The following is a 27,724-nucleotide window of genomic DNA, read 5'->3' as shown; positions in this document are numbered from 1 at the left end:
TACGTGAAAGTACCACAAAATTAATTGGAGTATGAGACAATTACAATAACTAATAGTCTGCATTGAAGTAATAAAATACCGATTTTTCTATATATTGAATTATTTTTTATCTCTCATAGGACCTTCTATGGGCCGAAACGAATGTTTCCCCTTAAAATTATTCCTCATAAGGTATACATCCCACTAGTTTATTTCAAAATTGGCGAGTCACACTTCCCTAGTTTCGCTTGTTAGTTCACTCATGATTTATTTGAAAGTATAAATCTTAAAATTTTTTAATTAATTGTACTTTAGATGTCTTACCTTTAAATAATTTCTTAACGTTAGTTTAAGTGATTTTTGGTATTTTTAGGTAGTATTTTCCCACTAAAGTTGGCCAATTCAAAAATGATTTTACACCTTTCTTGCATTTAATTGTTCTTAAACAGTATGAGCGTTAAGTTAAGTATTTAACTTTACATATCTGCCACATAACACTTGTAACCAAACTGCAGTTTAATAAAAAATAAAAAATAAACATTTTGTAGCTGTGCACCAATAGCAGTTTGAAAACTAAAAAAAATGCAGTGCCTGGCCTTAAATTGACAGACAACACCCGTAAGTAAGACGTGCGTTGGCTGCCTTACTTACACATTCGAACCAAAGTAATAGTATTCGAACCTAGAACCTCCGGGTTCCTAGTAGGATGCTCTATCTACCATAGTAAAACCCAGTTCAGAAAAAGTTGGCAAGCTTTATATAGTGGCCACTGCAATGACACATCATGACATATCTTCCATTCGCTTAAAAATATTTAAGATATAGCGAAATAAACAAAAAATAAACTTAAACTTACCGAAGTCCTGACTAAGCTATTGGTACCATATTTTCCAAATTGCAACCCTTTGTACCATTGAAATTATGAATTAGTATGTCATAATACGTCATTGCGGACAGCCACTAAAATCTTCCTTATTCTCGCTGAGGTAAAATGTACAGTGCGCAAAAAAATAAAAAATTTTAAAAAAAGCGTACCACCCGGGATAACTTTTGATCAAATGATTAGATCTTCACGTTATGGGACTCAATCTTAATAGCTCGAGGGTACGACCTCAAATGTGCTAATTAATAAGTGCTTACGATATTTTAAGTTACGAAATCGGACACAAAAGCGGACTTTCTCTGAATAAGCATACCTTTTTTTCGAAGGATTTGAATTTCTGACCCCCAAGGTATAGGGGGTAGCCGCAATCTGGGAATTATGTTCCCAATAGTTTGGTCAAAAGAGATCTGCACAGTTTAGACCCTTTAATGCTAATTTTACCTTTTGCGTATTTCACTATATCTCGAGAACTTTTTAAGTGAATGGAAAACATTTTGCACATAATTATAAAAATCGTTTAGCTAACGAATAAATTTTAGTAAATGTTTATTATTTTTTATCATTTTATAAAATAATAGTTAAAGAATTTTGAATTGTAAGGTTTACAATTTTTTGCCTCATTTTAAAAAACGTAATTTTATACAGCAAAATACAAAATCTGAGAAAAATCGGTCGAGTAGTAACCGTCGAGTTTAACAGCCAATACATTATGTCTTTTCCATAACCTATATAACTTTTGTTACGTTTTTAATTTTTAATTAATAAATGGATAAACTCAAAGCTTAAGCAGGCTTGTACAACACGCGACCCCCAGACCATTCAACTGTTGCCTGCGACTCTGATAAGACAATCTTTCATTATTCATTTCAAACTTATAATACTTTTTATGCCATCAAAACTATTGATTTATGCATAAACTAAATTCTGAAATAGATGGTTTAGAAATTTTATTTAAATTTCAATTTGAATTTTCCGTATTTCACGTTAGTATTTTTTCCAACATTACAGGTTTAAGCAACACTATAAGTTAGGAAAAAATTTGGATGTGTTGATTCAAATTTATTTTCAACTACATTAAATGTATTGTGTTGAAATCTTCTCACTAATAATCATTGTCCTTTAGGTCTATATCATTGGTTGGCGTGTTGCTATGTTTATCTGTAATGTTTATCAGCAGCTGGTATTATGCGCTAGCGTCAATGGCTTTAGCTTTACTGATATACAAATATATCGAATTCCGTGGGTAAGTGCTTGCTAAAATTATTATTATTATCAAAAATGCGTAACATTTAGTTTTCTTATTAATTATGAAACTCTAAATTGCCATAATTTATGAAACTCTAAATTACTATTATTCATGAAACTCTAAATTACAATTATTTATAAAGCTGCATAACTGCCATTCAAATTTTTTTATTAATGTAACTGTTTACCTTTTATTTGAATTTTTTAAATTTTTATACTCTTATTTGAAACTCTAAATTACTATAATTTATGAAATTCTAAATTACTTTTATTAATTAAACTCTAAATTACATTTATTTTTAAAGCTACATGACTGGCATTAATATTTTTTTATTAATGTAACTGTTTACTTTTTAATCAAATTTTTATACTCTTATTAAAAATTTTAACTAATAAATTAATGAAAAATTATGAATTAATAATAGTGATAATAGTGAAAGTGAAAGTTAATAGTAGAATCCAATTAGACATATTTAACGAATATTTATTAAGACTTCTTTTTAATACACCATACACCGAAAAATAAGATTAGGTTATGGTGGTGAAAGCATAATGGTATGGGGGTGTTTCTCGTGGTTTGGCCTGGGTCCGTTAGCTCCTGTGGTTGAAAACATGAACTCTGACACGCACAGACGTGGTTTGACGAAATGGATGTTCAGAAACTGGACTGTCCTTTTCAGAGACTCGATCCAAAACCCATAGAACACCTTTGGGGTGAATTAAAGCCCAGATTACTTAGCCAACCAAATCGACCATCCTCTCTGCAAGTACACACTTCAGCTGGGATGGAAACCTCTAAGTCAATTCCTATGGCCACTTATCAAAAACTATTTGAAAGTCTCCCCAGGCGTGTGCAAGGCTGTCATCGATGCAAAAGGGCGACCAACGTCACATTAATTTGTGCCTCAAGACGCTCTATTCTTCCATTCAATTTGATACTCCTCTTCAACAAGCATGTTTTTTTCTAATCTCGTCACATCTTGCAAATAAATGGTATTCGAAAATATTCTTGAATGTTCGTTTTGGAGAATCATTGTCTCCAGAAGGCTCAGTGTTTTCCCTTTACTAAAACTCACATAAGTTCTATTCCAAAGTTAACATGCTTGAAATTTGAAAAAAAGAGACTAAAAATCCAAAATTTGGAAGATCACTAAAATTTATGGTCTTAAGTAGGAAAGTAGGTCCCAAGAAGTATCTCCCGGGGGAAAAACTCGCCAGACAAGTGTTCAGCATCTTAAACAATATTTGTTTCCAATGCCCACCTGATTGACACTAGTCATTCAGGCATCAGTTGGGCGGATTTGTTGGCCACTCTTTCAGGGGCACCCTATTAGGTGGACCAACGTTGCTTCCGTAGTAAGGGCAGATAGTACGGAGAAGGAAAGAACACACATGCCTTGTCCGTAATTCAAACCCAAGACCTTTCTGAGGTGAGGTCAGCTCCCTGACCAATGCACAGTCCGGTCGGCTCTTAAGCAACGTAAATATACAATAAATAAAAATTCCGCAAAAACTTTCAAGGTAGCGTCTAGTTTGTGCACAATTAGTTACCCTTCATAGGTTTCTTACTCTACATCTGAAACATATTTTAACTCTATCAGAATAATTAAGCTACGTTTTTTTTTTTTTTACTAACCAAAAGTACGTAACATTGCAAAAATTTCATAAATTATTGATTAACTGATTCCTTTAAGTATAAAAATACCCATAAAAGTGCCATAAAATAATGCCTTTAAGTATAAAAATACCCTTAAAAGTGAGGAGGAGGAAATATGACTCCTTTAAACTTACGCATGATTCTTATGCTGAGTGCACTTAATGTTTCAGAGCTGAAAAAGAATGGGGTGATGGTATTCGTGGATTAGCTCTGTCGGCAGCTCGTTACAGTTTATTGAGATTAGAAGAAGGACCACCCCACACTAAGAATTGGAGACCACAACTTCTGGTATTGTGTAAGCTTAACAACGAGCTAGTACCAAAACACAGGAAAATAATTGCCTTCGCCTCTCAACTCAAAGCTGGTAAGTACAAATACTATGATTTTGCATAAAATTTAAGGTGATAAAATCTTATTTTATGAACAAATGTGCTTTTGGTACGTACCATTAAAGTGTTTTAGTGTAATATATATTTTTGCAATCCAAATTCACTGTAGGAGAAAACTTTTCATTAGAACCGAAGCATGGAAAATCACCAGTAAAACTAAAAATTAGTCATTTGGTAAAAAAAAAAATTACTAGATACTACTGGAAGATACTAGGAAAAAAATTATGAAGGTGTTTTTAGCGTAAATTATTTTAAATTCGAACTCAAAGAACAAGAAAGACACGGCATATACCAATCACAAATAACATCATGAGAAAAGGTGGAAAAGCATATTAGTATAAGCGCCGGACCGTAAAAGGAAAAGAGCTGAGAGACAAGTAACTATGACTCTGCGAGAAAATGTAAAGCTACAGTTGCAATCATTGTTTCAGCTAGTTGTAAGAACTACTGAGTCACAGAAATCCATAATAGTATGCAAAAAATGGTGGGGAAGAGAATCGTGATGAACTATCGAGCTTGTCAGATCCAGTATCTAATGTGGCTGGCCGAACTAAGCAGAGGACTTTATTTTCCACTAAGTATAGAAAGAAAATTATCAGAAACGAAGTTAAAAATGTAGACTCATTAGATATCGCAAATTAATATTTAATCGAAGAAAAAGCATAAACGGTGCTGAAATATGACAAATCATAATTAATTAAAGAGTATTAACAGAACATCAATACTAGTTTGTCCTCCAGTTTTTTTCTGCTTTCAGGTATTATCAAATCATTTGTAACTCGTTTCTATTTCCTCTTGAAATCAGACAGTTTTAGAACTTTTCCTTCCCGCCTTCTTTAGAAGTGATTCCTTACATTTCAGCTTCATTTTTCCCCTATCATAAATACTAATTTGAGACCTAAATGCGTGTACTATTTTGACTTCCTTTTCAGCCAGAATCATGAAACTAATGTTAATATTAGTAGTTATGGAATGTGATGTGTAAAATAAAATACAGTTTAAATTGTCTAAAAAATTAAATTTGGCAAATTTGTTTTCGTTAACGACTTGTAAAACGATTTATAGTTTTGGAACAATGAGGAAACACTACTTGATATTATCATTATTTTTTAATTCAGTACGCATATCCATCTTCTTTTTATCACAATTCACGTATTGCAAAAATATTAATTCTGTTCAAATGGTGTTGAAATCTGTGTTCTACTAAGAAATTCAGTTTTTTCTGTCTATCTTCGTAACTCTGAATCTTAACAGCATGAAATGCATCTATTTAAGGTTTGTAAAAATCTCAAAGTTTAAAAGGAACAACTGACATTTAATTAATTCAATGCCAGTCACATTATTCTTTCTACACTTTTACTTTCTTCATTGTTTTAAAATTATGTTTTTAATTTAACAGATCCAATGTAACTACATACGCTAACTAATTTGTAATTATACAGTTGACTTAAAATATAAATTTGAAACTAATTCTATAAGTATTAATCTATGATGAAAAGGAAGAAAAATATCTGTGTGAAAATCTGATTAGCGTAACTTCATTAGTTATGTGTGAATACGTTTCACGAAAATTAATACTATTTGCACTTGAGAAATTTCAAGTTGAAATGTAAAAACAATAAAATTACAATTTTTTTTTTAATTTTCTAAGTTTCTTCATATTGCATTAGTAAATATATTTATTTTATGTTCGAATATTTTTTAGACCAATACTGTATCTTCTCTAGCATTTCCTAGCAGAAAAAAAATTCAATATGTCTTTCATTTGATAGCCGATTTAACTTTAAAAGTTTTAAAGTTTTTATTTGTAATAACTAAAATTATAAATTTTTTTTCATTTAGGCAAAGGGTTGACCTTAGTTTCATCGGTCTTAGAAGGTGAATTTACAAAACGCTCCTCAGAAGCCCAAGCTGCTAAACAAGTAAGTTCTGTCCTATATAGGAATGTCCTATATGTTTTATAAGTCTTGAGATTTATTGTAAAAAATTAAGTAAGGTTAGAGAAAAACATTTACATCTTTATCGTACCTCTAAGAAAACCTACAACAACACATGAAAAATAGTTTTTAAGTGTATTCGTAAGCCATGAAAAGATGGACGAAGGAAAAGAAAAAATAAAAGAATCAAAAGTTACTAATGAAAATGCTAAATAAAGAGAACATTAAGGAATATGTAAAAGGTAATAAAAGTTATTAAAATATTCTCGGTCTTTGTTCTATTCAAAATTAATATTTCAATGCCAGAAAAACACTAAAAGGATGTCAGAAATCAATCTTTTATTGAAGGTGTTTTTCCAAAATCTTTTGAGAAGTCAATTCTATGAATGATACATTTTAAGAATCGTTTTCCAATTCTCAATGTTTTCAATTTAAAAATTTTAATATTCTAAAACACATTATATTGTTTCATTTTCAGTTTTTTTAATTTTTCTGTTTATTTATTCATTTACTTATTTATTTGTTTGTTTATTTGTTTATTTTGGAAAAATGAAGATAGATCTACTTGTTTTTTTATTTAGGATTCCGTATTTATGAAAAAGATCTGCAAAAATTTTTTCTATGTCGTGAAAGATCTCAAACTGGAATCAATTACTATAGTTCTATAATCAATTACTATCACTTACAAAATTTAGAGTTGTACTTTTACCAGCCGAATTTCCTCCAATAAAATTCTGACAGAATCTTAAAATAGTATCACGATGAACTACGTGCAGTACCTTAATTGTGCATTGCGTCAAATAAAAAGCAGAATCTCTTAATAACTTTTTCAAGTGAGTGGAATTTTATGCACAAAAGATATATAAATGGTTCGAAGGTTTAACCTCAAATATATTGGTGATTAATTAGGGCAAACGATATTTTCAGCTATACAGAATCAGATACAGAAACATACTTTCTCTATAAACATTTATTTCAAGATTATCAATTCTTTTAAAATTTGGGGAGATATTTGCAATCAGAAAGATATGGTCCCAATAATTTAATCAGCAAAAGTGATTAAAAGTTTGTCTCATTGCACACAATTTTTAAACTCATTTATCCTATTGATATTTTTAAATGATTTTATTTCATTTAATGGAAATCAACAAATTTGAATCAAAAATAACTGAAATTTTTACATGATTTTAAGTGACAAAATTCGAAATTTAACTGGAATAGATAAAAAAAAAATTTCGAAACAGAAAAATTTAAAAACGCGATCTTTACAATTTCATAACTAAGATACAATTTGGTTAATTTTGTTAAAAATTTTCTATGTAGTCTTTTAAAATTACTTAAAAATGAGATAAGAATTTTCAACTTTAACACTTCAAAAAAATTTGCAACAATTATAAAATAAAATAATAATTATTACAAAAATTGTTATAAATATATGGAAATTTTTTATATGGAATCATGTTAAGATAAACTAATTTTACAATTGTGCCCAAGTTTTTAGTTATTTATTTTAAGTAGTTTTAGGTATATTTTTAACTTTACGATTACCAAGGTTTAAAATTTTCTACCTCCATAAATACTCTAAAATTAAAATTAACACTTGGAGTCTCAAATTTCCAACTGTTTTCGAACCGTAATAGAAAGACCATATTTTCTAGTTAGTAGCCATCTTCTACATTTTAAGAGAAAAGAGTTCAAACGCTTCAACAGTAAAAAAAAATTATTCAGAGTAAGTATGTTTTGTGTTTAATTTAATAACTTAAAATATCGCCTGCATTAATTAATTACCATGTTAAAAGTTTGACCTCAATCTATTAAGATGGCACCTTAGTACGTGAAAATTAAAACATATTCAATTATTCCTTTACATATTTTTGAGCACAGTATACTACAAATTACCGTCTCAATCTTTTATTATTATTATGAGAAAAGCAAGTTTAAAGATTAATTATTTATTTCTAGAGTCTAAGAAAGATAATGGTTGAACAAAAAATTAAAGGTTTCGCAGAAATCGTAGTTTCTCGAAATGTTTCAGATGGCTTGAGTCACCTGTAAGTATACTTTTTTATAAAATAAAGATATATATTTCTTGAAACTTCATAATTGATTTTAGATAATTAAATTAAAAAGATGCATGAATTATTTATAGGTATTATTTATAGGTATTAAAGGGTCGGTTTAAACTCAAATTTCAAATATTAAAATATGGATTTAAATGTTTAATATTAAAAGTTGCATTTAAACACAAATTTTGATTATTAGCACTAGAAAGACTGAAATTGCCAAAAAGCAGTCAAAATGACTGCATTGTGAAAGAATGGCTAATGTATAAAGAATTTTGTTTGAAATTAATTTTTAATATTTCTGATATTATTTTCAGTTATATAACAAGTTATTAGTAAATATCAAAGATAAACATAATTATAAGAGTCACAAAATTTTAAGAAATTATGTCATTGTATACATCATTATTTTTCTAATTGAAATTAAAAAGCAGTCAAAATTACTTCCTTGGGCAATCTAGTGTTAAAAGGTAGATAAGAACACAAACTTGAACAAAAGCATAGATTTTAACAGAAGAAATGGATTTAAACACAAACTTGAACCAAAAAGGGATAGATTCGGAACACAAATTTAGAATACTAAAAGATGGTTTGGTAGCGAAATTTGAAATATGTCTTTTAACTTTGAATCTATGCTGAATTTGTTATAGAAAAAAATCAATTCTAATAATAAGAAATATTATTCTTAATTTTAAATTCTTAAAACTACTTATTTGCGTAAAAATATGTCGAAAAAATATTATGTCGATTTTACATGTAAATACAGATGTAAAATAAATTGTCAGTTTATTTTGGGAAATTTCTTTAATTTTTATAAGCTAATTTTTCCAGTAAGCTTAAAAATTTTTGGTTTTTGTCCTGTTAATAATTTCCATACGTCCTGAATCGGATGAAAGATTAAAAATTACTTTATACAACAAATCATTTTTTACTTATCATTTAGTAAATTTTATTAACACAAGGAAGCCCTTATACATTTTTAGACTTAAAATATACTTATTATTGTATCACTTTATACGGGTTTTTTTTTTATTATTAAACTGCCTGTCTCAAGAAAAAGTCCCATTAAGTAAAAGTTATTGAAAACTAGTGCAGCATTATATTAAAATTAAAATTGAATGGATTCATTTATAAAGAAATTTTTTGTCAGAGCACAATATCTTTTCATTTCATTGCGAGCATATGCTGGAATAGCGAAAAATTTTTACAGCAGCTCTAGAATTCTTCCATTTTTCTTAAATATATATTTTTTTAAGGAAGAAATTCCTAATATCAAACGTAATAAAATTAGATTAAACTTGGTTACTTTTATTGTAATTTACACTCACTTCTAAAGGTTTTAAATATGTTCGTTACTATTATAGATAACGAAAATTTTATTATTTATTTTCTTTCTTTTTTAGAGTTCAAACAACCGGATTGGGAGGACTTAAACATAATACTGTAATTATGGCGTGGCCATTTTCTTGGAGAAATAATCCAGACTCAGTTAGAAGTTTTATAGGTAATTTTACCCTTATTGTTTCCTATTTCCGAATCTAAGAAATACCATTAATTATGTAAAAAATAAAATATGATTCATTTTGAATGTAAATGTGTTTAAAAAGTTATCAAAAAAGTATTCTTTTCCCTTAATTAAGAACAACTAATGTAAATAAGACATCCTAATTTAATACAATAGTCATACTATCGAAAGCTTCTCCCAGTTCAAATGTTTTTTATTTAAAATATGTATATCGATATTTATAAAGATTTTATATTTTCTTTCTTAGATAGCGTCAGGAACATTGCATCCAGCAAAAGTGCCCTATTAATACCTAAAGGTATTGACCACTTTCCAGATAACGCTGATAAAGTGTCCGGTCATATTGACGTATGGTGGATTGTCCGTATCCTTTTGAGTTAAAACTATTTCTGTATACCATGTTTATTTTCCCGAGGTATACACTGAAGGACAATTTTTTTTCGTTACATGAGAATTTTTTAACAGATCTTAGATAATTTTGTATCGTTGATTTCAAATCTGCAATCAGCTTATATATATACACCGAAGAGCCATTACATTATGACTACCCTGCTAATAACATGTAGAACCACCTTTAGCCCTCAAAACTGCTAGCACCCGCCGTGGCATTGATTCCACAAGGTGCTGATAGGTAGTCTGAGGTATCTGGTACCAAACGCTCACCAACTGGTCCTGCAACTCCCTCACATTGCAAGGGGGTAGCGTGGCAGCATGAATTTGGTTTTCCAAATAGGACCTCAAATGCTCTAATGGATTAAGGTCAGGTGAATTTGGGGGCCAAGACATGACTTGAAAATCACTGGAATGTTCCTCAACGATTCGACCCTTATCACATGGTGCATTATCCTGTTGGTAAACACCATCCCCCGCAGGAAAAACTGTTGCCATGAATGGGTGAATCTGGTCTACAACTATCTTCAAGTAGCTTACAGACGTCAGGGATTGTTCTATGAGGATTTTGGGTCCTAATGCGCCCCATGAAAGCACTGTTCCTGGGAGAGAAACGAGAAACCATGAAAACCTGGCGAGCCCATCGTTATAGATGAAGGGTGGTCATAATGTAATGGCTCTTCGGTGCATATATATATATATATAGCTATAAAGCTATGATACAAGGACTTATTACTAGAAAAGACTGGAAAAGAGAGTACATTTGAAGAAAAAGAAATGTTTATTTGAAGAACAGTTCAAAGAGATTGAATCACATAAGACGCAGAAAGAAGCAAGAAAATACTACCAATTGATTAATAATATCAGGAAGGAGTTTAACCCTAGAGTAATTACTTGCAGAAAAAAGAATTGAGAACTTATGTAAAATAAATAGATATATAAAATAAATTCATAGTACTAGGGATGAAGGAATTGTCACAATTGCAAAATAGTAAGAAAAATAAATTTGTTATCAAGAATTCGTTATGTGAAGATGGAAATTTTTATTGTTAAGATTTTTAAACCAGAAAAAAAGGGTTTTATTTCCTTTTTTTCGATTTTTGCTTTTAGAAATTAAGTTTTCAATATGTTAAGTACTTTTTACATTATTCAAGCCACTGGAACAAAATCCAAACCTCTAACTTTTTTAATAAAAAAAAGAAACAAGGAAAGAAACCTATATCAAACCACCCCGGAAATCTGAAGCTTTAAACATTGGTTTTAAGGAAAAATATTTAATAAGTGTCAGTCATCTGTAAGCGGTCGATAAGAAGTACATTTACTTTACTAGGCACGTGGCTAATAGTTAATCGTAAAATTTGATCCTGGGTGTGACAAGTAAAATGTTAAGAAGAACAACAGTTAATGCTAAAAAAATTTAATTTTTCCTTTATGTATTTACTTTTACTAGTCTCGTGTTGTAGTTTGTGGTACTTATTACACGAGATGCATTTTATTTTCACATAGAAACAAATAGTACCATCTGCGACAATTCAATATTTTGATTTATTCAGACAACAGAACTTTTGTCCGTTTGTTAGTAAATAGTTTGTGTGTTTTGTTCAATAAATTTTGTAAATTGTTTGTGTGCTCATAATTCTCAAATTAACTGATTTTTCATAATTTCTCTCCAATTTACTCTAATTAATTTCGGTAATGGTTAGTAGTATTTTAATAATGAGTTTTTTTCAATCATTTAAATATTAATTTTAGGCCTTGTTGATAGTTATTTAAAGATCATATCAAAAAATGATATGATACAAAAACTATAACAACAATATATATTAAAATGCTTCAATTTCATGTATAGACTTGAAATGCAAGTACTGTCTGGCTATCACGAGATGCAATCAGAGAATCTTATCCAATTAAGATGGATGTCATCTCTTTGATAGCCAGACTATAGACGTTTTCTTTTTTTTTTCTTTTTTTTCTAAGCGTTTGCCTGCGTTAGAGTTGTGTTTTACATTCTTCATGATTAAACTTTCCTGTATTCTTCCTTAATCTCACAATACAGATGACGGAGGACTGTTAATGCTGCTAACATTCTTGATGAAGCAACACAGCGTTTGGAAGAAGTGCAAGCTAAGAATATTCACCATTGCACGTATCCTTTTACTATCAAAAAAATTATATCTTATAATAAATGATGCCGAATTAAATCAGGTACTATAATTGGAAATTTGCCGAATATTATAAAAGTATTTTCAGTAGAATTTTAAAATACTTTTAAATTTAGGACTGTATAAACATAAACAAGTCTTTTTATAAATTCATAACACTAATGTATTGAATTACAAATAATTTCAATTATAATGAATGAAGATAAGAACAAATAAATCAATTAAGAATATAAATATAATTCTAAAAATTTAATTAATGTATAACTTATCAAATGTAACTCAAAAGCTCTAACTATTAATATTTGTTGCTTTAATTTTAAAGTTATATTTTTAAGGAATTAGTAAGCTTTTCCTTTCTATATATTTTAAAATTCAGAATTCATAAATATCAACCATGTTTAGATACCATATATTTAGGATAAGAATTATTAAACTTACTATAACTGACTCTCTGAATCTATAATTAAATTTTTTTGTAACACAATGATGGGATAAGTGCTATTGTGTATATAGTATACTATTTCCAAAATTAGGTGAATGTTTTCCTACATTAAATGTCTTTTAAATTTTAATCGAAATCACAATTTCTATGATTGTTGAACCAATTTAAAAACTTTTTATTTCTAATCTATCAAGGTGGAAATGATTTCCTTAAAATGAAACCGTTTTCTTTTAAGATAAAAACTAATATTAAAATTAAAAGTTTTGGATAATGTAATTATAAACCACATCTTTAAATTGCATAGGAGAGCATTTTTGGATTTCCATGAAAGTAAAATTATTTCCATGTACACATGATGAGTATTGCGCTGATGTCTTTGGAAAAATTGCAACTTTGAAGCTGTTTAAGAAATAGTGCAACAAGTTGTCAAGTTTTTGCAAAAAGAAACTAATTCCTACCTGGCTCTAATCGGCCACGGGAGCGTCTGTGTTAATAGTTCGCTGTGCTCATTGACCTTAATGACTAATTGGCATCATTGTTGCTTTAAAACAAACAAAAAATTTTAAATGTTAAAGACATTCACATTATATATTAAAAATTTTTGTATGCTGGCCGATTCGGTGAAAGGGGCAACGCAAGATTTAGAACAGACAAACTTAAAATTAAACCTCAGTTAGATAATCGATCAATTTAGAATGTTTCGCTAATAGTATAAAATATCTACGGCGATGTTATTTCTTGCATCATGCCTTAAAGACCTTTGGGGTAAAAATCAATTTATGTTCTATGCTTATATTGATAAAATCATATCCACCACTAAGAATAACTTATTTAGAGAAACTATTGTTGCAAATTTGATTAAGTGCTTTGTCTTCAAACAGAAAATGGATTCTATTTCCTCCTGTTTAGCAAAGGATAACAACAAGAATCTCCAAAAAATATGGTACAATTTATTTGTAATAACATGAAGAAAAAAGAAATTTAGAAAAAATGTGTGCTAAACGTTCATTATCTGTCCTCTCAAAAAAATCAGTTAACTGCAGTTTTGTGCGAAAAACTGTCTGTGAAGCATTACAAAAACTTACTACACTCTAGCGTGGAATGTACAAACTCGTAGCTTCAAAGCAGTTTGCAAACATTGTTGAACAGCTGACCCAATTTTGTGGTTTACGACTACCAATGTGCAACTCCGTAGCCATGAAATTTTGAACCCCATCCAGAAGACAAGTGAACTCCTGGGTCAAGCATTGAGACAAACTAGCCTTTGCGGAGGACTTTTTTGATGGAACTAACCAAAGAAGTTTGTTCCATCAAACTAAATTAATATAGCTTTGAAGCTATTAGTCCTATCGTTTCACACTAATTTTCTTTGGTTCAACATAAAAAAATGCATGGGTAACAATTCCTCATTTGTCTAGATGGTAATATCTATGTGTCTCTCCCGTTTACCATCTTTTTGTCCCTCTTGCCGAAACCTGACATTTGAGGTCCTGCAACTTTTTAGCAATTACTTCGCTTAGTAGAGCTTTTATCAAGAATAACAGGTTTAAGCCATTTTTTAACTGTAGTAATACTTTTGAGAGGCAGAGGGAGAGAAGAAGGCTTAAAAATTTCAATTTAATTCAAATTTATTTTGATATTATAACTTAATAAACCGATATTAAGAACTGGACGATAACAGTATCCAAATGAAGAAAGACTTAGGCACATTCTTATATCATTTGCGAATTCAAGCAGAAGTGGAAGTAGTAGAAATGGTAGGCATAAACTTTATATATTGTTCTACTTTTTTTTAATGTGGTGAATTTATATCATATTTTCTATTTATGTACTGTTTATGCATTTTTCTGTACTTTTTTATACAAAAACCGAAATTCAACGAGAGATGTTAGAAACTGTTCTAAAATATAAGAAAAAAATTATTACCTTATAAAAAAGTTTTGTGAATTAAATAAGTAATTTAAAAACACCAGCGTTTTGTACTATAAACTTTTATAACCAATAAAAAAAATATTTTTTAAAAAATAGAATTAAGTTTAAATTTAACTAGCATTTAAAAAATATTTCAAAAAAAACTATTAAAGGATTTATTTAAATTTAATTCTTTCAGTGAAAGAAAAAAAATTCTAAGATTTTTATTACTTACTTTATGGTATGATACGCATGAAGACTTAAATAAAGAATATTATAAAGCATATATATCTCAGAAACAGATTTCTCAGTTTTCTCTGAAATAATCAATACAAAATATTTTTTAATAAAACAAACTTTTTAAAAACTTTTATTAACAATGTTATCATTTATCGATAGTTGAAATTTTGTTACCTGTGTTCCACTTTATATCATTTTTTTATTATTAACTATTATTGAGATTACTTGATAATATAAAAAATTCTTGCTTCAAAAAAAATACGAAAATATTAAAAGTCAACATGTTTCGAGCACTCAAAAAAAAGGACTCATTTTAAAGACTTGTTACATATGCATGAGAAAACAAAAGAGATTTGAAACAGAAAACGCAAAGTTGTCTAAAAAAATCTTTTTGGTGAGTCTTGAGAATGAGCGCCTATATTTGAGCCCTCGAAACATGTCAACGTTTACCACTTTCATATTCTTTTCGAAGCAAATGAAGTTATTTTTTTGATAAATATGCCTTTCTAAGGATTAATCATTAAATATTGTGGATATTATATTAAAAATTGTGCCCAACATAATTCGTGTTTCAGGTGGATACAGATATAAATGCTTACACATATGAGCGCACTCTAATGATGGAACAGAGATCCCAAATGCTGAAACATTTGAAACAAAGGAGAGGTACCCTCACGGTGGTCAGTATAACATTCCATCTGTTAGCATGCATGCAAAAACAATATTTTTAAAATTTTCAAAATTTCATTACGGAACCATCTTTTATGTGCACTGTCCTGACGTTCCACATTGGACTCATCGTTAAGACACGGTTCCCAGCAGATCACCGAAGTCAAGCATCGCTGGCTGCGGTCAGTGTGCGGGTGGGTGACCACTTGGATCAGTCTGCATAGGGACCGAGGGTGTGCGGTATTAATCCTCGTTAAACTGTGTTACCGTAAAGTGCTCGACTTCGCGTGCAGGTCGTTGGGCTACCGAAGCGGAGGTGCCATCCCCTCTGCAGAGGATCGAAATTGTGATGGCATGTCTTCGGATGATCCACAGGGATGTTTCCCAGACCGTCGTCAATAGCTCATTGTGCAGCTCTAGTGCGACGTAAATGAACTACAACTACAACAACAAGTGCACTGTCAGTTTTGTTTTTGAATAAACTCTTTATTAGATTTAATATATTTTAGAAGACGAATTAGTTGTACTTCGATTGCGAATTTCAATCAATAGAAAGGTGGTAACAATAGCGTAAAATAATATAGTACTTACAATATCTATACCTGAAATAGCAAGTAATCATAACTATCGATCGCAGTTTTTATCCAGGTTATGTTCAGTCGAAAAGTATGATTACAAATATAATCATAATCTATATATATATTTCTCTTTCACGGCGACAAAAAAGAAGCCTCATTACAACTCCTCGAATGGCAACGCTAGAAAATCGACCAATGATTGCCGCTAAAAATGTCACATGCCAAATCTAGCTGAGGTGGCTCAACATATAGCGCTTTTAAAAACGGAAGCTGAATTAACCAGAGAGAGCATTCTTACCAAATGTGATCTCTTCCGAAATTCACCCTATCAGCTTCGGCAATCTCATACTATTAAGCTTGGAAGAAGTGAGCAGTCTTTGTCGATAGATCTCTATTTTAGTATTTTGTCGAAAGCGCTTTTTTTCACGAATTTATATATTACGAATTTATTTGATGATTTTAGATTTATATCACGAATTTATTTGTTTTATTATTTTTGTTAGTTATTCATTGAAAAATGAGTCTCAGTCCTGCTGTTACGCTTTAAGATTTTATACTATAGCACATTTCTAATAGGTTTAACGAAATACATGTCATTTATTTGAATTCAAATTTATTTGAATGACTTAGTATTTACTAAAAAGATGTAATTTTTTTTTAAAAAAAAAAAAAGGTTGTTATATGGATTTGAATGATTGTTTTGAATTCTTAGAATTTTGTGCATTTGCAATGTACCTAAATTAGTAGCGAGCTAAGCAAACGATATAAGATTGCGTAGCAATTTTCGGGGGTTGGCAAGCGTTAGCGAGCAGAGGGCGCAGCCCACTAGTTACAACTAATATTAAACTACAATGGCAAGTAAATATTGTTACATTTAATCACTGGAAAACAAATTTTCGTAGCATTTATTTAAATACTTGATTTTGCCTTATTCGGGAGGAAGGATTTCTAGTCTGAAATTAGTTTTGTTTTTAGAGGTGCAAATTTTTTTACGAATAATATTTTTAGCCTATTTTTTGTCGAAATGCACCAGTTTAAAAATGTTATAGATAACAGGAGGTCGCATAAATGTTGCAACATATTTCTAGTTCAGAATCACACGAAGAAACAGCTCATATTAAATACTCCTAGCCGCGTGCGATATTTTGGGTTCCTAAGCAATTTTAATCCTGATGATGTGCCCTAACTCCCCTGGGAGTTTGTAACAACATTTACGCTACCTCCTGTTATATATAAAAAATTTTGACTTCGACAAAAAATGTCAATTAAAAAAATCTGGAGAGAGAAACCGATTACAGATTAAAAATCAGCGAAAAAAACATAAAATAATAAATATAAAATTAAAAAAAAACATAAAATAAGAAAAACTTAAAATAAAAAACATTTTCCCCAGTGTCATTATTACAATTATAATTTTAATTACAAATAATCATGATTGCACGCAATATTGACTATTTAAATCAATTACGTTTTGCTCAACTCAATGGCCTAAGAACAGGATAAACCTTTGAAATGATTAATCGTATTAACTAAAAAAAATATTTAAGTTTTAATTACAATTTTTTACTATACGAACACATTTTTTAATTCGATAAGAGAAAAACTTTATAGTTAATTGAATGACCAACAATATTCAATTAAAATATACGAGATAATCTGCTATTCAAAACGTGTGTTCTGAAAAAATACTATAGTTCTAGCGAGTTAAATAGATATAAAATTAAACTACAATGTTTTTAGCAAGTTAAAATGAATAATTGACACAGAAAAAATACACAAATGTGGTGATATTAAAGCTAAAGAATTATGAACTGAAACATTCTGAGATACTAGCTACTGTGCTAGAAATATTCAAGGCAAATGGTAACTCAACAGGTTATTAACTCAAAATATGTATAAATTTACATTATTATTCTGAATTATTTTGGGATAATTCAAAAGTTACTGTTTGTATTTTGTTAATTTTTGTTTTTGTAAAATATAGTTTTTGTAAAATTTAATTATTATTAAAACAATTTTGATAAGATACTTGAAGTTATAAGTGAAGATCAAATTGTTAAATCAAAAGTTGTTTAAAGTGTTTTTTTCCCCTTTCTTTTTTTAGATCATACTTTTGAAAAAATGTGTTTTATTTATATGTATTTCGGAAAAATTGCTGATCAAATATTTAAGAGCGTTTGATGTTTTTTTGTAGGTCCAATCCATGAAAGATAGTGTCAATCAGCCTTCCTCAAAGCCCAGCAAAGTACAGTTCATTGAAATGCCTGAACAAGATCCTGAAGATCTTGTCGATGAGAGCGAAGATTCTCCTTCGAAAGGAGGAGACAAAAGCCCACCGAAGGAGAAAGGCTCTCCTCCAGCTCTTGCTCCTTCCATTTCTGTGGATGCTTGTGATGATCCCGCCCCAGTGGAAAATGACGTGAAAACAGAAGAGAAAAACGATAGTAAAACGCTTCTATCCAAACCGTGAGTACAAACCATCTATCTAAAACACACTTTAAATACATAAAATACACGTAGATTGTTGAAAGATTGTATAAAAGTAAAAGAAAAAAAGCTCATGCAGTGGTGGTAAAATTATCATAATTTATTATTTATAGCTAACTAAACTCAAGTTTGCAATGAAATTTTCTAAGAATAAATACTTTAAAGAAATATGAATGAATTTAAAAAAAAGGAAAGATAGAAAAGCGAAGTTTACTGCGTTCTGCTTAGGACACCAGTTAATCTTTTTATCCGAATTCAAAAAATAAACACTACATTTTTTTAAACAAATGGCGTCACTGACTGTAAAAGTACAAAAAAAAAATGTTTCTGCTGCTTGTCAGACTATTTCAAATTCACAGAAACCTCCAGGAAAGATCACTTCAGGGTAGCGACCTTCTCTATTTAGAACCACTTTTGGGTAGCACGGAATTTTTTCCCTAGACATAGTGTTGAAGAAGACCTTTAGGAGAGACGATCTAAGCCTCTCCCAGAGACCTGGCAAACCTCTGCACCAAATACGGAAAAGGCCAAATCCGGTTTTCGTGAAGCCAACACAAGTGGCATTACCGCACCAAGATAATGACAATAGCTAAACTTAATCATGTACCTTCGATGAGATTTTGAAGTTAATGGAGGTAACCCCTAAGGACGACTAACCTCAATTAACGACCATTTAACTGCGATACAGAAAGTGATCGCTCCTGAGAGGTTTTACTATAGTATTAAAAGAGACGTCTGTTTAATTTGTCATCATACGACACCACATTATTACTGCAAATGATGGTTATTTTTAAATATTGTTTTATAGTTTTCTCAGCTAGTAGCACCATCTTTTGATGAAATTTGTAGCTGTTTTTTAAACTTGATGAGAAGAATAGCTGTTTTTTCGTTTTCTTTTATCTCCTAACATTTTTCTTTGGTTGAGCTGGCCATTTTTCAGATCACCGGACAGCTAACTACTGACACTTCTGAACACTCCCTTTTTTTCCTCCTCTTTCAGAGATGAATCCAACGTTAAAAGTATGCACACAGCAGTGAAATAAAATGAAGTTATACTCAGTAATCAGATAGCCGCGCAGCTTATTACTGACACTTCTAAACATTCTCTTTTTTTCCTCTCTTTCAGATATGAATCTAACGTTAAGCGTATGCACACAGCAGTGAAATTAAATGAAGTTATACTCAGTAAATACCAATTTTCAGATAACCGAGCAGCTAACTACTGACACTTCTAAACACTCTTTTTTAGATATGAATCTAACGTTAAGCGTATGCACACAGTAGTGCATGAGCAAATCCCAATTATGGTAATAACTGGAGTGCTAATTACTGACACTTCTAAGCACTCTCTTTTTTTCTTTCTTTCAGAGATGAATCTAACGTTAAACGTATGCACACAGCAGTGAAATTAAATGAAGTTATACTCAGCAAATCCCAAGACGCTCAACTTGTTGTTTTTAACTTGCCAGGACCTCCGAAATTGAGAGTAGGAGAAGAAAACTGTATCCTTTAAACTATATTTTATTTTATTATATTATTTATTTATACATTTCATTAATATTATTACTATGGAAAATTATTTTAATTAAATTTTAGCTGAATTATTTAAAAAAAAAACAATACCGATAAGAATTTATTCTAAATCATTTAAAATAAAAGTTGTAAAAAAACAACATCAGAATATGCAAGTAGGTCACTAAATAAACAAAGGGAAAAAATATGTAATCTGTTCAGAAACGCTAATACATAATTAAATATTTTATTCTGATATTTAAAAAAATGGTAATAAAATTAATACATTTTCACCACTAAGGCTCAAGTGTTTAGCAAAGTCTAAATTCCTATGCTGAAAAAAATTTTTTACAGAAATATCTTAAATACATAAATATTATTCTTTAATAATATTAGTATCTTGTCTTGAGAATCTCAATAATTTTCTCTATAACACTATTACTATAATATGACATGATAGTATGACATAAGTTTTTTTTCACAATGCCAAAATTTCGCTAAAAACGCCAATCCTAAATAGTACTAATTTGAACTATCCTTGAATATTTTGGGGACATTATTCAAGAAGTATAAGTCATATTAGTTTATCAAAAACTTCTCCAAAATCTAACAGACGAGTCAAACTATTTTTAATGTTTTTCCTTCTGTCATCCTCACTAGCGAATTCTTAGATTTTGATAATTTTTCTGATATTCTTCTCTTAAATATTAATTTGTGACTCTTTAATATGCATACTCTGTTAACTACATTTTTGCCAGGGATTTTAAAAATATACTCTTAAACTATAATGAAAAATTTCGAAACGTCTTATGTATATACATAAGACGTTTCGAATAATAGATAAATACAAAAAAAAATTAAAAAAAAATTTAAAAATTAAGAAAAACAAAAAGTTTTATTTATTGCGCATAAGCTGCAAGTAAATAGAACTCATAAAATAAGTTCAAAATGTAGAGAAAACATGGGGAAAATTACANATTTTATTAGTTCTTATTTATTAGCTTATTTATTAGTTCTTATTTTATTAGCTTATGCGCAATAAATAAAACTTATTGTTTTTCTTAATTTTCTTCGTGTTTTTTTTTTGCTTTTATATATACATATATTTATTTATTTATTTATTTATATATATATAATATATATAAGGACTAATTTGTAACTACTATTAACATATAAGCACTATTTTTTATGTTTTTCCTAAGCCTAAACATTAGGGTTATGGTTTTCTAAAATCTATATCAATAAAAAATGCAGCAGTTTTAGGAAAAAATTAATACATTTTCCATCCGAAGTTTCTGGTTCTAGTTCAAAATTTTTTCGATAGATTGCAGTGCAGATAGTAAAAGTTTAACTCAAAGAAAAATATTTGAAAATCGCAGCAAAATTTTTCGAAATCTTATTAAATGTAGATCACATTACAATATTTAGGAAACATCCACCTTCTGCACACATCATAATAATGAGAGTTCTAATTATTTTTCTTCGATTTATTGGCTTTCTTGGATTTAATTTATTATTCGCAGCGCCGTCGAAAAAATCTCAACTAAAAATAGACACTTTAAGAGAAAATCTTATACCTTCTCACATGAATTTGCTGCAAGAATTTTTTTGTTTAACATCAATCGTTTTTATGTACTAGATTTTTGTTACTAATTTTTGTTTTGTTTTAGATACTATACATAATATGTCTTCATTTCAAATTGAAACTAGCTTAAACTCACCTTAACCACACCAAGATATGGAATTTATTGAAGTGCTCACTGAAGGATTAGAAAAAGTTATAATGGTGCGTGGTGGAGGACGGGAAGTAATCACCATCTATTCTTGAAGATCTGTATTTAGTAGACTGATACATCTGCAGAGGCAGTTGGCAATACGGGTGGGAGCGTCAACATTAAAAATATTAAAGAAACTTTGCTGTCTGTCTACTATTTCAACAAAAAAAAAAGAAATATTTTTATTTATTTGTTTGATTGCTTGATTTTTACATAGTTTTTTTTTCCTTTATTTATTCTCATTTAACATATTCTTTAACATTAATATTTTTTTTTAAATTCTTGGAAACTTAATAGCAGTTTTTTTTTCCCATAAAAAGTTTTACAGTATATAGTATACATGCAAAAAAATTAACAGAACCTTATCAAGGTTTAATGATTATGATTTTCTACATTAACATACATGCTTAAATATTGAAATAAATTTACACTTGGAAAACTTTTGAAACATTTTTAAAAGTTTAATATTCTATAAAATGATTCAAACTGCAACCACTATAATTATAAAGTTTCACTTCAAGTTGTGTTATGTTTAAAAAAGATGTTTAATTGTTAATATGATTTAAATCAGAGCTACACTGTTGGAATTCAGAATCTTATTCGTGCATGTATTTTTTTTAATCTCTGTTCAAATGAATTTATTCATATTTAAACACTGTGTTAAAATAACTTTGCAAATCTTGCTGTGTATGTTCTTTCATCTCACACTGTATATATGTATTATTCTTAGATATAAAACATAGGCGCCTACAAAAGCTTTTTATACTTACCTGTTATTTGGTGTTTTGTTAACTAGTCACAAAACTTTATATTTATTGTTCACATGTTATTTTGTTAAAAATCTAGTCATTTGACCTGCCAAAATACTTATGTTTTCATATTTATATATTGTTACACTTATGCTAGTCCATACACAGTCTCACAAATAATTCTTTTGCGTGTTGGTTTCCTTCATACTTTAGAATATAAATAAGGATTGTTGTTACGTGTATACTTCAGATATATTTGTTCAACTTCTTCTAATATTGTAAGGCGAGCAAATTACATGTTGTTGTTATTAATAGTAGTAACATTTACAGTTTTGATAATGAATGATATATGCTCAGTTACATGTGAAAGGCATAGAAGAAAAAAAATATATGAATTATCTTTCTTTTGCCAAGCATTGTCTGTCACAGAAGGTATTTCAGCTTCTCAATTTTCCTAAGGCAGTGTGATTAAATGCAGGTTTCAAATAAAAATTTAATCTGTGAGTGATTATATACTTGTAAAAAAATTAATTTGCGAAAAAAAATGTGATAAATTATATTTTTAATTTTTGCTTTAAAAAGCTGCCACGTAGACTATTCGACAACATATACTTACAAATGGTAGCTTCTATGAGGAAGATTTCCGTATCAGTACCTGAGCCAAAATAGACACCAAGTTTTGAGCGCCAACGGCGAAGTGGCACTGGAGAAACTAAAAAAAAAAATCTCAGAAGGGGAGGGAATTTGAACTATACAGCTTGCAAACCACTTGAGCGGGGGTGCCATTCACTATGCAGAGGATCAAAATTGTGATGGCATGTCTTCGGATTATCCTCAGGGATGTTTCCCAGACCGTCGCCAATAGCCCATTATGCAGCTCTAGCGCGACGTAAATGAAATTAAAACTAAAAAAACAAGCCACTTGATATTTTTATTTAAATTTATTCCAAGTGTGTGATTTGGCACAAACAGGTACAGATATGGAAATATCCCATTTCTATGTACATTAAATATTTTTTTTTTCATTGTACTTAATTTTAAATGTTATTTTCTTCTTTATTTCATTATTTTTTGCAAAGCATAGCTGACCCGAGCTATGAAGCTGGTGCCAAAGAATTTTAACTGTTCTATGTTATGTACAAATAAATTTAAAAAAAGATCTTGAAATTACAATTGTTCATTATTATAATGACTAAAAAAGAACTATAAATATAAAATAGTTTACATTTACATAATTTATTAAACGTTGTTTAGAGAAAAAGTTGTAATAATTATGTTTAAAATTTTTCTCCTTCCATCTTGTTCATTTATGAGCTTATCTTGAATAATAAAAAAAAAATTTATTTCAGAAAAGTGTAATGAAGCGAATTACTCTGTACAAAATAGCCTACTGAATAAACTTAAAGAGATAATCAAGAACTTTAATAATATGACTATTTGCATGGAAAATATTCTAACTTCAATAAATAATATCCTAATTTGGTATAAAATATAAATAATATATATAATAATAATATATAACATTATAATAATAATATATAATATATAAATAATATCCTAATTTGGTATAGAATTATGTTTAATCGCAATGTCTGACAATATTGATAACTATTTTATTTTATTTTGAACTAAATTATGGGAACATTTTACACTTATGCTAAAATCATTATGCTCAGGATTCTAATGATAATCAAGAATTCATACCAGTCAAAATACTGTTAATATAATTATTATTTTATCTTTGTAAATATGACTATCAAATGTAATTTTATATAGAAATTAGTTTTTATCATCCCAGTAAAAAGGCAGCTAAATACAAGCAAATAATATGAAATATTCTTAAACAATTACAGAAAATATGAGATTGTTTAAAATCACATTCAAGTTAAAATTGAAATAAAATTTCTTGGCTTATAATTAATTAAATATTGTCAAAAATGTATTATAAAATATTTTCCTAATTACATATTTATATTTGTTGAATAAATCTGAGTGTATATTATATTCAAATTGTTTTAAAAATGTATATTTACTTGTGTTTATAATATGCAACACTCAAAGTAATAGTACTGCAGACAAATAAATCTCAAAAACGCTAAATCATTATAGCATTAATTCATAGACTTTTCAAAATTATCAAATGATTGTTATAATCCTACAATTATCAGATGATAGTTACAAATTAGTCCCTCCAAAATTTTAAACAAAAACTATTTTAAACCACTTATTTTATAAGCATTTGAGTTTATTAAAGAAAAAACTGAGTCTTAAAAAATACATCTAATAAATTTTAACTCATGCATTTTCAAACAGTCTTTCTTATGGTATCCTGTATATGAGATGTACCATTCCTGAACCATTATGTGTACATGGTACAACATAAAATCGATGTAATGTGGATAATTAATAAAACGTAATCAAGTATTAAAACCACAATTAAACTTTATTTCATTCATGCAGGTGATAATTACACCCTGGTTATGTGTTAAGGTTATTTTGAAATTCAGTGAATTCAAGGGGGCTAAACTAAAGTACATAAGCAGCCAAAAACTGTTTGGCACGGAACGTGTTCAAAATAATTTAATCATTTGATTAGATTTAAAACTGAAGATATGAAAAGATTTAAAAGGTAGATCTAGTTAAAGAACATGAAAGTTTACAGGGGTGACTTTTTACAAGTATTTTACTCAATTTTATAAATTTATGATACAGAATGTTATAAAAAGTCATTGATGGAGTTATAAGCAGTAAATTTCTATAGAAAGTTGAATTGTAAAGTTTTATCTATTTGAGCACATCTATTGCTGTTAGAGTAATTTGTGATGTATTTATAATGTTGATGTAGATGTTCTTTAAAGTGAAGCTATAGTATGAAATTTGAAAGAAATGTATTAGGGTTCGGTGAAATATATAAGTTACATTAATATATGAGGAAGATACATTAATATACGAGGAAGTGAAAATATTAAAAACTAATATAATTTATGAAATGCAACTCAAATATGATAAGTTAATTGGAAATAAAATAATAACAATTCTTTTTTCAGAATAACGATCTTTAAAAAATGAAACTTTATAAAAACAAGAAGAGCATCATTCTCTAATTAAGAGGCAGTAAAGCAATGACAAAATGAAATAATGATTGTAAAATAGCATCAGCTTATTTATCTAACAGTTATTAAAAAAACAAGACCAACAAAATTTTGTAAACTATAGCTTACCACTTTGAAATTACACTGAAAGTGTAAAAAATATATAATTAAATATTTAAGTTGTACAAATATAATTGTGCTTGAATAAAATTGTATGATTTTTTTTCATTGCATTTTATATTATCTTTAAATGAAGCATTTTTCAAAAATATTATTTATGATCAAAATAAGTTAAAAATGAATGCAATGTATGTAAATTCCTTTATGTACCGAACCATTTAACTACCTTTCGTAGAATGCAATAAAATTTTAATGTTTTTCCAGTAAAGTTCTTTATTATATAAAATTTCAACACTAACACATTATTGTAGACCACTAAATAGCTAGATTATATCTTTCCAGCAAAATTTTTAATTTTTACACCAAACCCTTTCTTCACCTACAGGTTCAATGTTGAATCAAAAACACACTTTTAATAATGAAATACAATGAACAATTTTCATATAAAAATCAAATCTTCGTAATACTTAAACATTAAATTAAAACATTTTTTTTAAAGTCGCCATGTTACATTTTAATAAAATTAGCCTCTCTAAAAAACCTTTTTCCACAGTAAAACGGCATAGTATTGATGTAGTTTTATAAGTACCAAATATACTAATTGTACCTATATTAATAAATTTGGAACCTATTAAAAATTACCATAACACCAGTAGCGTCTATAACCAAAATTAATTAAGAATTATTAACGTCAATGAAAATGAGACATTTTTTTATGTTTCTCCTAAAGGAATTAGTACCATTTCTTCAGCAATTTTGCTTTTTAGTATATAGCTTATTTTATAATTTCAATTAGTACCTATTAGAAAAAATAATTAAGCATCATTGACGTCAAAATTATGGCAAGCTTTTACTTTTGCTCAAAGCAAAATGAATCAGTACCACTTTTCTATTAATGTTGGTTTTTAATACCTAGCTTTCTTACCTAGGGCAACCTCAAAGACTCAGCACTTTGCGACTCCTCACTATGTGGTATGGCTTTACGATAATTTATCGTTTCAATAATTTACTGTCACTCATATATTGAGCAAACCCCCAAGAATTGTGTTAAGTTTAAGGGCATTAGCTGAAAATAAAACCCCTTTTTTCAAAGAATGCATGACTAAGCCTAAATTCAGACAAACATTAAAAAAATTCACATTATAGATACCAAATTCTTCAAAAATATGATTTAAATAAAATAAAAATAGTCCTAAGTATTTTAATTTTTCTTGAAAAATTAGAACAAAAAATGTAGAAACATCTTTTTCATCAACTACAGAAATGACAAAGCAAACAACAGAGAAAAATTAGTTAATTATAAAGTTTAAATTTAAATTAAGCAACACTATAACTATCAATGCACAAATTTAGTAGAAACTGAAATCGATTTAATACTTCACAAATCTATTAAAGTCTATCTTCTCAAATCTGCACTGTAGCATTGTTGATGGTTAAACATTTTAAAGTTAAATGAAAAAAGTCATTTTGTTTAAAATTTGAATTCAAATTAAATAAAAAAAAATAACTATCAATATTTACTCAAATTTATTTGGTGTATTGAAACCAAAATCTATTCAATACTTCAAAAATCTATTAAAATACATCTTCGTAAATCATTGTGGTGTTGTTCGTGTTTACAGTATCTAGTGTACACAGTACAATATCCATATTTTTCACCACACCTTTTTTTTCAAATATGACAAAAAAGTGTAACAACAAAAGTCTTTAGTTGAGGAGAAAATATGAAGAAAAAATTATCTTATAGGTTCATTTAACTTTCCAATGAAAAATATGTCTTTTTTTAGTATGTAAAGTATTTACATATTTTAAAAGAAAACAGGTAAATTGCATTTATGTATTACTAAAGTGCTGCCAATTCAGTAAGAGAAATTATTTGCAGTTTCGGCAAATGTAAGACAAATATAAAATAGATATAA

General features: G+C 28.7%; 1 protein-coding gene across 3 annotated transcripts in view; it reads left to right on the top strand.

Moving 5' to 3' along the window:
- Positions 1 to 22,021, top strand: part of LOC107456464 (solute carrier family 12 member 4) — a 423,880-nt gene extending 401,859 nt beyond the window's left edge. For 2 of the 3 annotated variants that reach the window (XM_071180171.1, XM_043042832.2), the window contains exons 15-26: positions 1,986 to 2,105; positions 3,935 to 4,128; positions 5,996 to 6,075; positions 8,053 to 8,141; positions 9,557 to 9,657; positions 9,926 to 10,042; positions 12,125 to 12,214; positions 14,338 to 14,429; positions 15,399 to 15,503; positions 18,265 to 18,536; positions 19,926 to 20,059; positions 21,806 to 22,021. In XM_071180171.1, the coding sequence (XP_071036272.1) occupies positions 1,986 to 2,105; positions 3,935 to 4,128; positions 5,996 to 6,075; positions 8,053 to 8,141; positions 9,557 to 9,657; positions 9,926 to 10,042; positions 12,125 to 12,214; positions 14,338 to 14,429; positions 15,399 to 15,503; positions 18,265 to 18,536; positions 19,926 to 20,059; positions 21,806 to 21,897 (1,486 nt within the window). In that variant the 3' untranslated portion in view covers positions 21,898 to 22,021. Of the gene's footprint in view, positions 1 to 1,985; positions 2,106 to 3,934; positions 4,129 to 5,995; positions 6,076 to 8,052; positions 8,142 to 9,556; positions 9,658 to 9,925; positions 10,043 to 12,124; positions 12,215 to 14,337; positions 14,430 to 15,398; positions 15,504 to 18,264; positions 18,537 to 19,557; positions 19,637 to 19,925; positions 20,060 to 21,805 lie in introns of those variants that run through there. The other variant, XM_071180172.1, reaches the window with a different exon arrangement.
- The last annotated feature ends 5,703 nt before the right edge of the window (positions 22,022 to 27,724 follow it).

Source organism: Parasteatoda tepidariorum, chromosome 4 (assembly GCF_043381705.1).
Source record: "Parasteatoda tepidariorum isolate YZ-2023 chromosome 4, CAS_Ptep_4.0, whole genome shotgun sequence".
NCBI lineage: Eukaryota > Metazoa > Arthropoda > Arachnida > Araneae > Theridiidae > Parasteatoda > Parasteatoda tepidariorum.
Note: the sequence above shows the minus strand (reverse complement) of the source record. Positions and strands in the feature narration are given on the sequence as shown.